This window comes from Natator depressus, chromosome 3, assembly GCF_965152275.1.
Source record: "Natator depressus isolate rNatDep1 chromosome 3, rNatDep2.hap1, whole genome shotgun sequence".
Taxonomy (NCBI): domain Eukaryota; kingdom Metazoa; phylum Chordata; order Testudines; family Cheloniidae; genus Natator; species Natator depressus.
The window spans coordinates 126,214,492-126,230,463 of NC_134236.1; the positions used below are offsets into that span (position 1 = coordinate 126,214,492).

General features: G+C 45.6%; 2 protein-coding genes across 6 annotated transcripts in view; one reads left to right on the top strand and one right to left on the bottom strand.

Moving 5' to 3' along the window:
- Window positions 1–15,972, bottom strand: part of RPS6KA2 (ribosomal protein S6 kinase A2) — a 484,946-nt gene that overhangs the window by 190,084 nt on the left and 278,890 nt on the right. The gene's annotated exons all lie outside the window — the stretch shown is intronic.
- On the top strand, window positions 6,501–11,392 carry LOC141983855 (uncharacterized). The gene is made up of 3 exons (XM_074946844.1): window positions 6,501–7,372; window positions 7,952–8,411; window positions 11,293–11,392. The coding sequence occupies exons 1-3, from the start codon at window positions 6,790–6,792 to the stop codon at window positions 11,390–11,392; spliced, it is 1,143 nt and encodes a 380-aa protein (XP_074802945.1). The 5' UTR covers window positions 6,501–6,789.

Sequence of the window (15,972 nt, forward strand, 5' to 3'; positions counted from 1 at the left end):
TGTTCCAGACTATAAGAGGTTTATTTGTTTCCAGAAACGTTGCTGCCAATATTTCTGGGAGCAAACAAGAAAAAAAGAGAGTGGCCACAGTGATTATTAAGGAACAGATTCTGATACATATACTCATTGAATAGTACCTGTAGCTATAGAAGAAGGTGTCTCAGACCCTGATCTTGCAAACATTCATGTACTTAACTTTTGGGACTACTCACATTTACCAAGTCACGCACTTGCTTAAGTATTTTCATAATTATTTACCATAAATAGCAAATTATTCAGATTACTTGGGCCACTGCATATTAAGGAACCCAACGTTTCTTGAATAATTTCAGTTCATCAGTTCACATAGACACACTTTATATTTTCCTTTCAAATGGCTTCTCTTTTTACATTTGAGAAATCTACTTATTAAGAAGACATTTAAGTTACAATCAATAAAGAAGTTGATGGGACTTTTGATTAGTGAATTCTGTGTTTTGAGGCCCCTTAAAGAACACAAGTCACTATTTTTGGATTCATTCCTTAGAGATGAGTCCAAGAAGCCACTCTGTGTCAAGTTGGGCATCCATAAGAGAGGCCCTCAAAATCATACCACTTATAAATACATTGGCTCAAGTTCCATGCTCAAGGCCACAGTCAGTGACAGAGTCAGGACTAGAATCCATGTTTCCTAATTGCCAATTCCAGAGCTATTTTTCTAGTCAGCACTGGGGCAAAGAGGGCAGTTGCCTTGGCCCCCAGCCTCCCACCCCCCCATACCTTGGTTTGCCTCAGACTTTTCTTAGGTCTATCTGCTCCATTGTATTTCCCACTCCTCTCCCACACCTGAACCCCACATATGATTTAAAAGGCTGCCCTGGGGAAAAGGGACTGCTTTGTGCAGCCATGTGCTTCATCAGGTGAAAAATATAATTGGTTCCTGGAGGCAAGTGCTTTACATTAGTAATAAGGGACACAGGACATCTATTGGTCCTCACCTGCCGTCATCTTAAAGATGCAGATGAATACCCATCTGCAGAAAAAATGTGGCAATATTCTTAGCTATATAAAAAACTACTGCTCAATCTCTTATAATGCTCACTAAATTCATAAACCTGAGCGATCTTCTTAATTGCTTCTGTGGGAAGGTTCCCATGTAATTGAGAGTCAATAAATATTACAGAAAGATGATTTTTTCCCCCCTTCAAACTAAAAGTGACTATTTACAGCAGATGGAATATTTGCACAATGACAAAAATCTTAGTTGAAAGGGCAATTCTCAGAGAGAATACAGGACACTGCTCCCAACTCATCCTTGATTAGCCTGACCATCCATTTGTGAGCTATTACTTCCCTGGAGGGACCCAGATGTTTTTGTAAAGAGTCTTACTACTAAATAAAAAAGGCTTGCAGTCTATAAACACCACCTAAGCAAGCTGTAAAGAGCAAACATGGGCAATGGAAACCACACAGTGACAATGTAAGGAACTCAATACAAAGTGACTTAAAGAAAATAAGTAGCTTATATAAGTTAGCGTTACAATACTCTTGTATTATCACTAAAGGTACTCCCTCTCTCAGCTTCAACTTGCATGGGCTATGCATCAGAATTTAAGGTTACATAGTTGTCACAGTTTCAGAATAACTGCACTTGTATTTCCCCAACTATGGTCCATCAACATCATCCACTTTAGGCTTCTGGGCCCCAGCTACCACTTCTCTTGAGTGGAGACCCACATCACGCTCCCCCGACAGGGGACTTTAAGTCTGCTTACCTCTCTGCTTACACTGTGAAATCCCCAGCAAGGCAAGGGTCATTGCCTGCACTTTGCTTTCTCTCAGAAGGTAAGGTTCAGATTCTGCCATGGGTATTTTTGATAAAAGTCAGGTACAGATCACGGGCAATAAACAAAAGTCATGGAAGCACACAACCTGTCACTGACTTTTACTAAAAATACCCAGGGGGCGAAGAGAGACACAAACAGAACTGCCAAGGCTTGCAGTTGCTCCAGCTTGAGCCTCACCGCTGGTCCAGCCCCAGGTCAGCTGATCCAGGGGCCCTGGGGCTGGCCACAGGTCCAGCCCTGCCCCAGAAAAGGTCCCGGAAAGTCACAGAATCCATGACAGAATCGTATCCTTAGCTATAACCTGTGTATTGCCCGCCGTTACAGGTTACCACATAGCTCCTTCTATGCAAGTACATTTATTCTTAAAGGAAAAGCATTACAGAGAAATCATTTAAAAAAAACCTACTAGCATACTGAAAAAAAAAAAAAACCCAACACAACCTCCAGCTTAGGGCTCTAGTGCGTTTTAGTCCTTTAAAACCCACAACTGAGGGGTTTCCCTTGTGGTTACAAGTTCATCTGTCTTGGATCCAGAACCAAGGCTGGGCACATCAGCAGTTTCTTTCTACAGCCCAGACCTTCGACCATGGCCTTCTGTAACAGGTGATCAGCAGACAATGACCCTTTCCTAAGTGGGGAGTTTCAAAAGGCTGGGTTTTTGCATAACAAGAGTTGGGAAATTTTAATTAACTTTTCCCTGGGGCTCCCCAGGAAAGCTACTTAACACTCATTGTCCCAAAAGTCCATTCTTGTCTGGCACATTTTCAATGCAATCTTTTGGACTCCCAGGTCTTCCATCTGTCATATTTCCTCCCTAGAGAGCTTATACACAATCCTGACCCACAATAATACATACACTTAATACAATAAGGTCTTTCAAGGATATTGCAGGAAATTACCATATCTGCCACAGTAATATCGTACAAAGGGCCCAACTGTAAAGTTGGGACTTGTATTTCCACAGAAACATGAGCCAGCAGCAGTATAGGGTGAAAGCACTGGTTTTCTTATCATTTTAATGAGTTTCAACCTCAAACTGATAGGAGATAAACACCAAACATGCTGCTTCTGCACTGGGTCGATGCTTTCAAGAGACAGGTCATTAATGTCATGGCCTGGGGCACAAGGCAACAACAACAAAGTCAAATCCAAGGAAGGAAATTAGGGCCTGCTCTGAAGCCAACTGAGTCAATGGAAAGACTCCAACAGGCCATTACAGAGCTGGTGTAAGTAACAAAATAGGAGCAGAATAATTTTTATCTACATAATCAGTGTTTTTGGCATTCAGACACTGAGTTGTACCTTGTGATACTTGTGCTTACTACAGAATCCTTCACATTAACTACAAATCTTCTACTGAACTTGCAATATGCGTTTCACATACTTCACAATAGTTGCACTCATTACAGTGAATCTACAGGATTTTATGGTATGCACAGGTTTATCCAAAGATGTAATTACAGTGTAGTTAATATTCCTGTAATATGCTCAAACTTAATCTCACAAAAAATCTTCTAAGCCAAAAAAAAAGTTCTTAACATTCACTAAATATCAAATTTCATGGAGTTCCATCCACCCTTAAAAATACTGCTTTTTGCCTGTCCTTGTTTAAATGGTCTCGCCCATCCCACAGGAAGCCGGGTGAGTGGGGCTTCTGTCCCTGGCTACTGCAGGAGTTGGTTGTAGGGAACTTGTGCTCCCAGTCACCTGAGGTGATGGTGGGCTTTTTCGATCTACAAGGCTTCCGTACTGGAGGATATGTTCTACCCTTTGCAACCACTATTGGTGCTAGCAGGTGGAAGAGCAACTTTCAGCCCTAAAATTTCCATCTCCTCTCCCTAACTGAGGATAGCTTCATTACACAGTGCTGGAGCTACTAGTCAGGACAGTTCAATTTCAGGAACATTGCCGCTTTTAGAATCTTCCCTGAATTGCTTTCAAGGAAGAACACAGGCACACAAAGATGTCAAGACACACTAGGCATGTTCAGAGCATTTTCTGATCTAATTCTCAAGTGCCCAGTCACAGGGTGAAGACACCCTTAGGAAGGGGGCAAATTTGGGCAGGAATGTAAAGATGAAATCTGCTTTATCTGGCTACATTTGAATGAGTGGTAGCCTAAGAAACAGCAGCTTCTAGGACAGTGGCGAGTCCACATGCTCGTCAGCCCCAAATCAGTTTACATTCAGTAGTGCCCCTGGAGTGTGAACAAATTCCTTTTGACTTTCCCATGAATAATGCACAACATAGAAAGCTGTTTATATAGCGATAGATGGCAATAAATAATGTGTGTCTGAGGATTATTATTTTCAGCAGTTGTCTAGTGGTATCACAATATCCCGTTCAGAATATAGTAGCGGTTGATGGTTATTTACAGTAGTCAAATCACTTTTTAAAACCACTTACAGGGGGAATGTTTTTGCTTCTTCCAGAATTTAACTTGTAGTAAGATAGCATTTAAAACAAACAAACGTCGATTTAATATTAGTGTTTTTCCTACAGAGGATTGAGCCTCAGACTAAAAATGCTTGATTAAAAACAGATCTAAGGACATCTACAGTGTTTTAAAGGCTCTGTGCAATTGCTCAGATGATTGCTCATCAATTCAATATAGCCCTAAAGATTATTCACGTCTAGTAGCATTATTAAAGGACAACCAAACTTTCTTCTTACTCTTCTGAAGAAAACTGGCTCCTATTGTGTGCTAATCCCAGCTATGCTTGAGTAACATCAGTGTAAGAAGATGAAAGTTATCAGCTAGTTTCATTTCTTTCTAGGTATAAGAAAATAATCTCTCCCTTCTCTCTCTCAGGCTATGTCGCTCAGCTAGGCAAAACTATCAATTTTTGTTTCAAAATCTCCCTAGATCGTACCTCACAAATGTATGTTCTTGCTTCTATCTGATGTGTCCATCTGTCTTAATATGCATACTGCTTGAGTTTCCAAGTGCTATTAAGACCTCACAAAGTACCTCTACATTTGGATTCCACCTTATCTCAAGAATATATTGAGCAAGAACTCCAAATTGCTATTGAAAACCCTGCAGAGTGATTGGGACATATGGTATCTACAATATTATGCCTGTTATTATGGGGTCCATCACATTACAATGATTTCCACTCCAAAAATGAATTATTCACCGCTGAAGATCCCCATTGCACATTCTGAAAAATATTTTAAAGAAATCAGGTATTTGTTTTATTTCTGATAGGGTAAGAAAAAAGCCAGTATTTGAGACAAAAATTACAGGCTCACACAAAATTATGATTTTATAAAATGTGCATGATTAAGTGGCAATCTTTGATACAATTTGTCATTGTACAAGCAGGGGCTTCTGTCCCTCCCCATTTCCCCCAGCAATCAGCCAAGTTATGTGTTGCCACAGCCAGTTTCTTTCAAGCAGTTTTATTCTCTTAACACAAGTGAGTAAACAAACAGTCTTTTAACTTACTCTTTGCTCTCCGGCTTCCAGGCCAGCCCTCCCAGGGTCTCCAGCGTCCTGCTGCAGGCAGCTTCCTAGTTCTCCTCAGCTCTGCTCCCTTCCTGGAGTACTAAGCTCCAGGGCTGCCTCCCCGAGCACCTGGCCCCTTGCTCTAGGGACTCACCAGTGGAGTTAGCTCCACTACACCACGGTTTTCCTGCCCCATGCACTACCTACCACAATCTCTTTCCCCTTCTGCCTGGCCTCTAACAACCCTTTATAGGTCCAGGTGTAGCCCCTCCCCTTTTAATTGGCTGGATTGGGCTCACTTGTTCTGACACAGCCTCATCTACTCACAGGGATCAGCTCCCCTGTGACAGTCACCAACAGTGGTCAGTATGAGAAACTATGTATATCTAACTGTTTAGGCTTGGGAGGAATTTTCTCTTGAGGCAAGTTATCCCATCACTGGATATATGCCGACATACAACCATACATGCATGCGTGTGTCTGTGTGTTGAGGGGGAGGTAATCAATTTCATGGTTTTTTTTTTTTTTTTTGCAGTGCAGTTTATTTCTAGGGTTTGTGTTTGGAATAGTGCAGTGCCCATTCCCTGAGTACAATGGTGCCCTTCAAAAAGGAAGAAGAAAAAAAAAAAAGATAGACCCAAAAAGGGATAATAAATGTAATAAACTAACCCACTCATCACCCCTGAACTGCCACAAAGACAAGGAAATGCTCACTGATTAAGATTCACTGAAGACGTGCAAGGACAGACAGAAACATCTTGCAATGCACCCTAGAGGGTGGGTGAGCAAGGGCTCTCACAGACTTATAAGGGAGTGAGAGAGTTTCAAGATCCACAGATCCACTGGCAAGAATGCCTTGCCACTACCCCTCACAAATGCAACCCTAAGACAAAGTGGGTGAGGCAATATCTTTTATTGCAGCGGTTCTCAAACTTTAGCAACCCGGGGACCCCCATTTTGATTTAAAAGATTTTTGCAGACTCCCAAGCCCCCGACCTCAGCTCCAGGCCCAACCTCCAGTTTGAGAAACGCTGTTTTATTGGACCAACTTCTGACAGCAGAAGTGCTCCAGTCAAATGTAAAGATGGTGGTGCAGCAGGATCTGATGCAGACAGATTCCAGATCATTCAGTGGTTGAATAAGGCTGCTAATCTTTGCCCTGGTCTACACTAGGACTTTAGGTCGAATTTAGCAGCATTAAATCGATGTAAACCTGCACCCGTCCACACGATGAAGCCCTTTATTTCGACTTAAAGGGCTCTTAAAATCGATTTCCTTACTCCACCCCTGACAAGCGGATTAGCGCTTAAATCGGCCTTGCCGGGTCGAATTTGGGGTACTGTGGACACAATTCGACGGTATTGGCCTCCGGGAGCTATCCCAGAGTGCTCCATTTTGACCGCTCTGGACAGCACTCTCAACTCAGATGCACTGGCCAGGTAGACAGGAAAAGAACCGCGAACTTTTGAATCTCATTTCCTGTTTGGCCAGCGTGGCAAGCTGCAGGTGACCATGCAGAGCTCATCAGCAGAGGTGACCATGATGGAGTCTCAGAATCGCAAAAGAGCTCCAGCATGGACCGAACGGGAGGTACGGGATCTGATCGCTGTATGGGGAGAGGAATCCGTGCTATCAGAACTCCGTTCCAGTTTTCGAAATGCCAAAACCTTTGTCAAGATCTCCCAGGGCATGAAGGACAGAGGCCATAACAGGGACCCGAAGCAGTGCCGCGTGAAACTGAAGGAGCTGAGGCAAGCCTACCAGAAAACCAGAGAGGCGAACGGCCGCTCCGGGTCAGAGCCCCAAACATGCCGCTTCTATGATGAGCTGCATGCCATTTTAGGGGGTTCAGCCACCACTACCCCAGCCGTGTTGTTTGACTCCTTCAATGGAGATGGAGGCAATACGGAAGCAGGTTTTGGGGACGAAGAAGATGATGAGGAGGAGGAGGTTGTAGATAGCTCACAGCAAGCAAGCGGAGAAACCGGTTTTCCTGACAGCCAGGAACTGTTTCTCACCCTGGACCTGGAGCCAGTACCCCCTGAACCCACCCAAGGCTGCCTCCTGGACCCAGCAGGCGGAGAAGGGACCTCCGGTGAGTGTACCTTTTAAAATACTATACATGGTTTAAAAGCAAGCATGTGAAAGGATTACTCTGCCCTGGCATTCGCGGCTCTCCTGGATATACTCCCAAAGCCTTTGCAAAAGGTTTCTGGGGAGGGCAGACTTATTGCGTCCTTCATGGTAGGACACTATACCACTCCAGGCCAGTAACACGTACTCGGGAATCATTGTACAACAAAGCATTGCAGTGTATGTTTGCTGGCATTCAAGCAACATCCGTTCATGTGTTATCCTCAGGAGAGTGAGATATAATCCATGGTCACCTGGTTGAAATAGGGTGCTTTTCTTCAGGGGACACTCAGAGGAGCCCATTCCTGCTGGGCTGTTTGCCTGTGGCTGAACAGAAATGTTCCCCGCTGTTAGCCACAGGGAGGGGGGAGGGTTGAGGGGGTAGCCACGCGGTGGGGGGAGGCAAAATGCGACCTTGTAACGAAAGCACATGTGCTATGTATGTAATGTTAACAGCAAGGTTTACCCTGAAAGAGTGTAGCCAGTGTTTTATGAAATGTGTCTTTTTAAATACCGCTGTCCCTTTTCTTTTCTCCACCAGCTGCATGTGTTTCAATGATCACAGGATCTTCTCCTTCCCAGAGGCTAGTGAAGATTAGAAAGAAAAAAAAACGCACTCGAGATGAAATGTTCTCCGAGCTCATGCTGTCCTCCCACACTGACAGAGCACAGACGAATGCGTGGAGGCAAATAATGTCAGACTGCAGGAAAGCACAAAATGACCAGGAGGAGAGGTGGCGGGCTGAAGAGAGTAAGTGGCGGGCTGAAGAGAGTAAGTGGCGGGCTGAAGAGAGGGCTGAAGCTCGAATGTGGCGACAGCGTGATGAGAGGAGGCAGGATTCAATGCTGAGGCTGCTGGAGGACCAAACCAGTATGCTCCAGTGTATGGTTGAGCTGCAGCAAAGGCAGCTGGAGCACAGACTGCCACTACAGCCCCTGTGTAACCAACCGCCCTCCTCCCCAAGTTCCATAGCCTCCACACCCAGACACCCAAGAACGCGGTGGGGGGGCCACCGGCCAACCAGCCACTCCACCACAGAGGATTGCCCCAAAAAAAGAAGGCTGTCATTCAATAAATTTTAAAGTTGTAAACTTTTAAAGTGCTGTGTGGCATTTTCCTTCCCTCCTCCACCACCCCTCCTGGGCTACCTTGGTAGTCATCCCCCTATTTGTGTGATGAATGAATAAAGAATGCATGAATGTGAAGCAACAATGACTTTATTGCCTCTGCAAGAGGTGATCAAAGGGAGGAGGGGAGGGTGGTTAGCTTACAAGGAAGTAGAGTGAACCAAGGGGCGGGGGGTTTCATCAAGGAGAAACAAAACAGAACTTTCACACCGTAGCCTGGCCAGTCATGAAACTGGTTTTCAAAGCCTCTCTGATGCGTACCGCACCCTCCTGTGCTCTTCTAACCGCCCTGGTGTCTGGCTGCGCATAACCAGCAGCCAGGCGATTTGCCTCAACCTCCCACCCCGCCATAAACGTCTCCCCCTTACTCTCACAGATATTGTGGAGCACACAGCAAGCAGTAATAACAGTGGGAATATTGGTTTCGCTGAGGTCTAAGCGAGTCAGTAAACTGCGCCAGCGCGCCTTTAAACGTCCAAATGCACATTCTACCACCATTCTGCACTTGCTCAGCCTGTAGTTGAACAGCTCCTGACTGCTGTCCAGGCTGCCTGTGTACGGCTTCATGAGCCATGGCATTAAGGGGTAGGCTGGGTCCCCAAGGATACATATAGGCATTTCAACATCACCAACAGTTATTTTCTGGTCTGGGAATAAAGTCCCTTCTTGAAGCTTTTGAAACAGACCAGAGTTCCTGAAGATGCGAGCGTCATGTACCTTTCCCGGCCATCCCACGTTGATGTTGGTGAAACGTCCCTTGTGATCCACCAGAGCTTGCAGCACTATTGAAAAGTACCCCTTGCGGTTTATGTACTCGCCGGCTTGGTGCTCCGGTGCCAAGATAGGGATATGGGTTCCGTCTATGGCCCCACCACAGTTAGGGAATCCCATTGCAGCAAAGCCATCCACTATGACCTGCACATTTCCCAAGGTCACTACCCTTGATATCAGCAGATCTTTGATTGCGTGGGCTACTTGCATCACAGCAGCCCCCACAGTAGATTTGCCCACTCCAAATTGATTCCCAACTGACCGGTAGCTGTCTGGCGTTGCAAGCTTCCACAGGGCTATCGCCACTCGTTTCTCAACTGTGAGGGCTGCTCTCATCTTGGTATTCATGCGCTTCAGGGCAGGGGAAAGCAAGTCACAAAGTTCCATGAAAGTGCCCTTACGCATGCGAAAGTTTCGCAGCCACTGGGAATCGTCCCAGACCTGCAACACTATGCGGTCCCACCAGTCTGTGCTTGTTTCCTGAGCCCAGAATCGGCGTTCCACAGCATGAACCTGCCCCATTAGCACCATTATGCATGCATTGGCAGGGCCCATGCTTTCAGAGAAATCTGTGTCCATGTCCTGATCACTCACGTGACCGCGCTGACGTCGCCTCCTCGCCCGGTAGCGCTTTGCCAGGTTCTGGTGCTGCATATACTGCTGGATAATGCGTGTGGTGTTTAATGTGCTCCTAATTGCCAAAGTGAGCTGAGCGGACTCCATGCTTGCCTTGGTATGGCGTCCGCACAGAAAAAAGGCGCGGAATGATTGTCTGCCGTTGCTCTGACGGAGGGAGGGGCGACTGACGACACGGCTTACAGGGTTGGCTTCAGGAGGCTAAAATCCACAAAGGGGGTGGCTTTACATCAAGGAGTAGTTCAGGCAGGACTTCACGGAGGGTTCCAATAAGAAATGGTGCACCTAAGTTATTGTTCTTATTGGAACAAGGAGGTTAGCCTGGCCTCTGATTGATACATGGCTAGATCTACCTCGCAGCACCTTCTCTGTGAGTGACTGCAGTGTGACCTAGAGGAATGAGTCCCCTAGACAGGGCAGGAGGCAAATGAGTACAAAACAAATCTGGTCTATTTCTTGTTTTGATCCACTCCATCTATCTTTTACATCTTTGGCTGGCAGCAGACGGTGCAGAAGGACTGCAAGCCATCCACATCTCATGGCTGCTCGGCAGAAGATGGCACAGTACGATTGCTAGCCATCGTCATCTCTTGCCTGCCCGGCAGAAGATGGTACAATATGATTGCTAGCCATCGTCATCTCTTGCCTGCCCGGCAGAAGATGGTACAATACGACTGCTAGCAATCTGTATTGCCTGCCTGCTCACCATTAGACGGTTCAATACGACTGACTGCAGGACTAAAGAGAATGACCTGGTCAAGTCACCAAAAATTTAGTCCCTGCGCCCATGTCTGCCCAGGCGCTCCCAGCCGACGTGGCCAGGAGCACCTCGGACATGACGAGGACGGGTACCAGTCATACTGCACCGTCTGCTGCCAGAAGGCAATGGGTTGCTGCTACTGTGTAGCAATGCCGTACCGCGTCTGCCAGCACCCAGGAGACATACGGTGACGGTTACCTGAGCGGGCTCCATGCTTGCGGTGGTATGGCGTCCGCACAGGTAACTCAGGAAAAAAGGCGCGAAACAATTGTCTGCCCTTGCTTTCATGGAGGGAGGGAGGGAAGGGGGGGACTGACGATATGTACCCAGAACCACCCGCGACAATGTTTCAGCCCCATCAGGCATTGGGATCTCAACCCAGAATTCCAATGGGCAGCGGAGACTGCGGGAACTGTGGGATAGCTACCCACAGTGCAACACTCCAGAAGTCGACTCTAGCCTCGGTACTGTGGAAGCACTCCGCCGAGTTAATGCACTTAATGCACTTCTGTGGGGACACACACACTCGAATATATAAAACCGATTTCTAAAAAACCGACTTCTATAAATTCGACCTTATTCCGTAGTGTAGACATACCCTTTGACTGCCATGACATTTACCATGATATAGCCAACAAAACTCTGCCACTGCTGATGGGTGTGCATGGGCAGATCACCCCTGATTGACATGTACATTAACAGCTTTACAGGATCAAATTCTGCCCTTATTCACACCTGTACAACCACAATACAGTCAGAATTTGGCACTCTCTATTTTTTAAGACATGAATACGATACATTTCCCTACTGAACCTGTGAGTTATGTTTAATCTACATGCAAATAATATCAATGGAAATGCAAGTTCCGGAGTAAGGTTTTTTTGCCCATAAATTGTCACTTGAGGTGACGGCCTGAGATGTGTCACACTGATCCCCATTACGCACTTGTGTTGAATGGCTTTTAATGCTTCCACTTTAGACTATAAGCGCCTTTTGCTAAACTTGAGAAAAAAAATCTAGTGTTCAGCAGCCTAGCTAGTTCTCATATTAGAGACAGAATAAACTATTCATGCCCAAGACATTTCTTGTTTTAAATAAAAATGACATTATCTATCCATTGGTTTAAAATATATGTTTTAAATACACACACACACACACACACACACACACGTGTGATTTGAGATTTTTACGAAGAGAAAACTGAATTAGGACTAGACTGAAGATGAACTCTCCAGTTGGCCAAGTTCACTTTGTGCTGTAAAAAGGCTGAAAGTTGTTGTCCCAGGAGAATTCCCCCTGGGCAGGGGCAATCTCTGCCCATGTAAAACTGGCAGAGGTGGTGTAAGTTGGCCCTCTGCTGCCCATCGTAAGTGGGGAGGGAAAGTACCAGGGGAGGAGGCATTTCATAGAAAGAGAAATGAGGGCAGGGGCTATGGGAGAGCTGAGAATCAGAGAGCTGCTATCAACTTCATGTTGCTCCCTCTTCACTTTCTGAGCCCTGGGCTTTCACATTGAGCCTAAACACAGTGTGGTATGTACTGGGAAAGCACTGGGAAACGTGTGGCTCAGAGAGCCCCAATTCACAGCTGCCCCCCTCTTTCTCGGTGGGAGGAGGGAGGAAAAGGGTGTAGTTTACTTCACACATTGGGCCCTGCCAGCTCTGCTGCCTGGGGTGCTGGGGGTGAGGGAGAAGGCTGTGGAACCATGGCGCCATTCCCTCCTTGGCCCTTTGTTCAATTTGGGACCAGGAGCTTTGATCTGAGTAGCCCGAATGTGACCATGCTGGTAGGTGGGGACCTACTTTCTCTTCATGGCAGCATTAAGGCTAGGGAAAATTCAGACCTTTATTGTATTGTGCATATACTGTTCCCAATTCTCTACTATGTCCAAGCTGGGCTCTGACACAGTGGACAGCAGAAGCCACAAGGATCTAGTTGAGACTGACTCCCAGATCCTTGGCTGCCCAGTGCTGGCAGAAGTGAGAGTAGCAGAGGAGCCTACTCTAACAGAACTTATGCAAGCAGGGCGCCCCTCCCAGGCACTCCCCTCCTCTTCTTCCTTTCACTGGGGGTGGGAAAGGGACAACTGGCATAGGAAGCAGTGATGATGGTGAAGATTCTCCTACATGGAGGGAATTCTGCTATGGGAATCTCCACTTGATATAATTTCACTTTGTACCACTTACAGTGAGCAAGATGAACTTGGTGGACTGGAGTACCCAGCCCACTGTATTTAAATGGTACAATACAGCATGGGTGTAGCCAGACAGCCAGCCCCCCCCCTCAGACCAGCATTGCTGGAAACACACGGGAACCAAAAACCACAGGGCACTTAACATGAATTCCAGCACAGCCTTTGAAGCTGAGAGAAGCACAGGTGTGCTGCTACAATGTGCCTCTGGGAACATATACAACAATTGGGCTCACAGCAGGCAGAGGCGCTGTGACAGACATGGCTCTTAGCCCCTACTAAAACAGCATGATGCACACACACCAACATCCTAGGTGGGAAAATATTTACCCTGATAAAAGAAATGTCCAGTAGTCGAAACTTATTGTTTCTCCCTTGCAAGTGTGAACTACTCTTGCGAGAGCTGGCGTCACCCCGACAGACCAGCCCCAATTTAGCATAGAAAGGAGAAAGAGAATAAAGGAGTACAGAGGTATAAGTAGGGGACCTACAGCACCATGATTTTTGAGTGCTTTTCACTATCTATCTGCTGGTCAGATAAGTGACAGCCTCCCAAGGCTTCTGCAGCTAAGAGGGTCCCTAAGCCTTGTCCCTTATTCGTCTTTCCGCGGAATTGAGTGACCGATCCTGGCTTGGCACCGCTGGAATCGAGAGATGCAAGGAGGGTAAGAAGCACCCACACCTGATCTCCTATCTTTAGTGTACACATATTTTGAAATAGAGCTCTATACTTTGTTTTCTTTCTTTGGGATTGTAGCTTCAGTTTTGTAACTTGTTTGTGTGTGTAACATCTCTACATTTAAATAAGTAGGCACTAGCAATTTTGTAACCACATGATTAGAATCTAGTTTAATAAAGTTTGGTAACCATTTGTGCATAAGCCTGACTTGTTTCTCTGGTTTACTGTAAAGCAGCCAACACAATTAAAGAACCTCAGCCGTTTTGGCTATAAAGCCTGGCCATTAGGTGAGAGTACTAAGAGCCTAGCGTTGAGTTGTGCCGCCTCCACGGGGCAAACTCTTGGGGCACCTGTCAGTCAATCCTGACTGCCCGCTGCGAAGGAGCTCTGAGCTCTAGCAGTTAAAGTCATGGGTGTGGAGAGGCTCTTAGTACTGCCATTGGGGCACCTGTCAGTCAGTGTTGACTGCCCGCTGCGAAGGAGCTCTGAGCTCTAGCAATTAAAGTCACGGGTGGTTAGGACCTTGGGGCATCTGTCAGCCTAGCCCGGGCTGCCCGCCGCGAAGGGACAGTGCGTCCTAGCAGTTAAAGTCACGGATAGTATAAACGGGCATAGCGAAGGGACAGTGCGTCCTAGCAGTTAAAGTCACGGATAGTATAAACGGGCATAGCTGGCACCTCACCAAACATCCTGGCCATCGGCTAACAATGGGTCAGGACTCATGACACCTTTCCCCCCTTCCCCTCTCCATGCACACACCACAAATAGATATTTGACAAAGGAAAGAAAGCAATCACTCAAGCAAAGTCCCTATACATCACAGACAATGCACTGAAGGAAGAACTAATAATATAATATGTTTATGGAAACCGATTTCTCCCAGTGCCCCTCAAGAGAATCATCACTCATTTTAGCCTTACAAATGCTTTAACAGAAGGTAGCCTTCCCTCGTGAAGTGGGACAAATGTGCAGTGATGTTGGAGACCTGCTTTGAATAATTAATGATGTGATTTCAGGCACTGAGTTATGCCTGGATTCCTAAAGGAACTGGTCTACTTAAGGAACCGGGCTTATTAAATGCATTTCCCAAGGAAAAAAAGCAAAATCTGTTTAATGAAGCAATTTGACCAATCTGTGATATGTTTTTTCCCCCAGGTCCCTCACTGTACATTCCAAATCCATCCACCAGATAATTGAACGAAAGATGGTTATAATATCTCACTTACTAAATTACCATGCATTTTCCTAATTAGCAATTACAGCCCACTGTTGCCGCAAACGTTTACTGAGTAATACCTTTGTTCCAGTGTAGGCTCTGACACAACAAGAGAATGTAATAATAATACACTAAAAATGTGCTAGCGAGGCTGAATACCAAGTGCCTTGCCGAAAATAAAAAAGGGTCCCAGGCTCAAAGGCAGCTGAGACTCTAAATACAAAATGCTGTGAGAGGGTAGGGACTAAACCTTAACGATTATTAATTAGAATCCCAGTGTGAAAAGAAAAACATTTTAAAAACCTAAGCATGCAAGCTTTTGATAAACCGCACAGTATATTTTGTTGAAAATGCTTCTCTGGTGTATGATGTTACTTATCGACTATGTCCAACCTCCCTGCTCTTTCTCCCTGTCAAGGGAAGATTTGACACTGACTTCATCTGCAGCAGGAGCAGAGCTATTAGGGAATGGAATTTTAGGGCAATTTTGAAATTCTGTAATTGAGGGATCACTTTCACTTTGATTCTAGAATTTCATAGAATTCTAATAAAAAACAAAAAAAATCACATGAGAGGTGTTAAGTAAGTCTGACCCAGAACTCTGCTTCTTTTAAGGCTTTTAACTATGTCCAAAGACAGACTAGAGTGTTTATATATACACGTGTAAGCCCATGCACATATGTATACACTTATACCTATAAAAAGAAAAGGAGGACTTGTGGCACCTTAGAGACTAACAAATTTAGTTGAGCATAAGCTTTCGTGAGCTACAGCTCACTTCGAAAGCTTATGCTCAAATAAATTGGTTAGTCTCTAAGGTGCCACAAGTCCTCCTTTTCTTTTTGCGGATACAGACTAACACGGCTACTACTCTGAAACTTATACCAATGGGGCCCTACAGTTTAGGGACTGTATTCCCTAGGAACAGTTAAATTAGCATCAAATGGCAAAATGCTGTTCTAAGATGCAGTATGTTTAAGCTCAGGACAAGACTTGAGAATACTGTTTCCCCTTACTCAGAAATGCTTCCATGTATTTCCCAATGAGTTTCACCATCTGCTCAAAAACATCACTGTTCTAAGGAGTTGGCATCTGTATCAGTAGATGGGATTACCCAGCCTTATGCAAGTAAATGCTTTCGCCAAGCCAGCAGGTGACAGGACCATATTACACCCAGTTGCC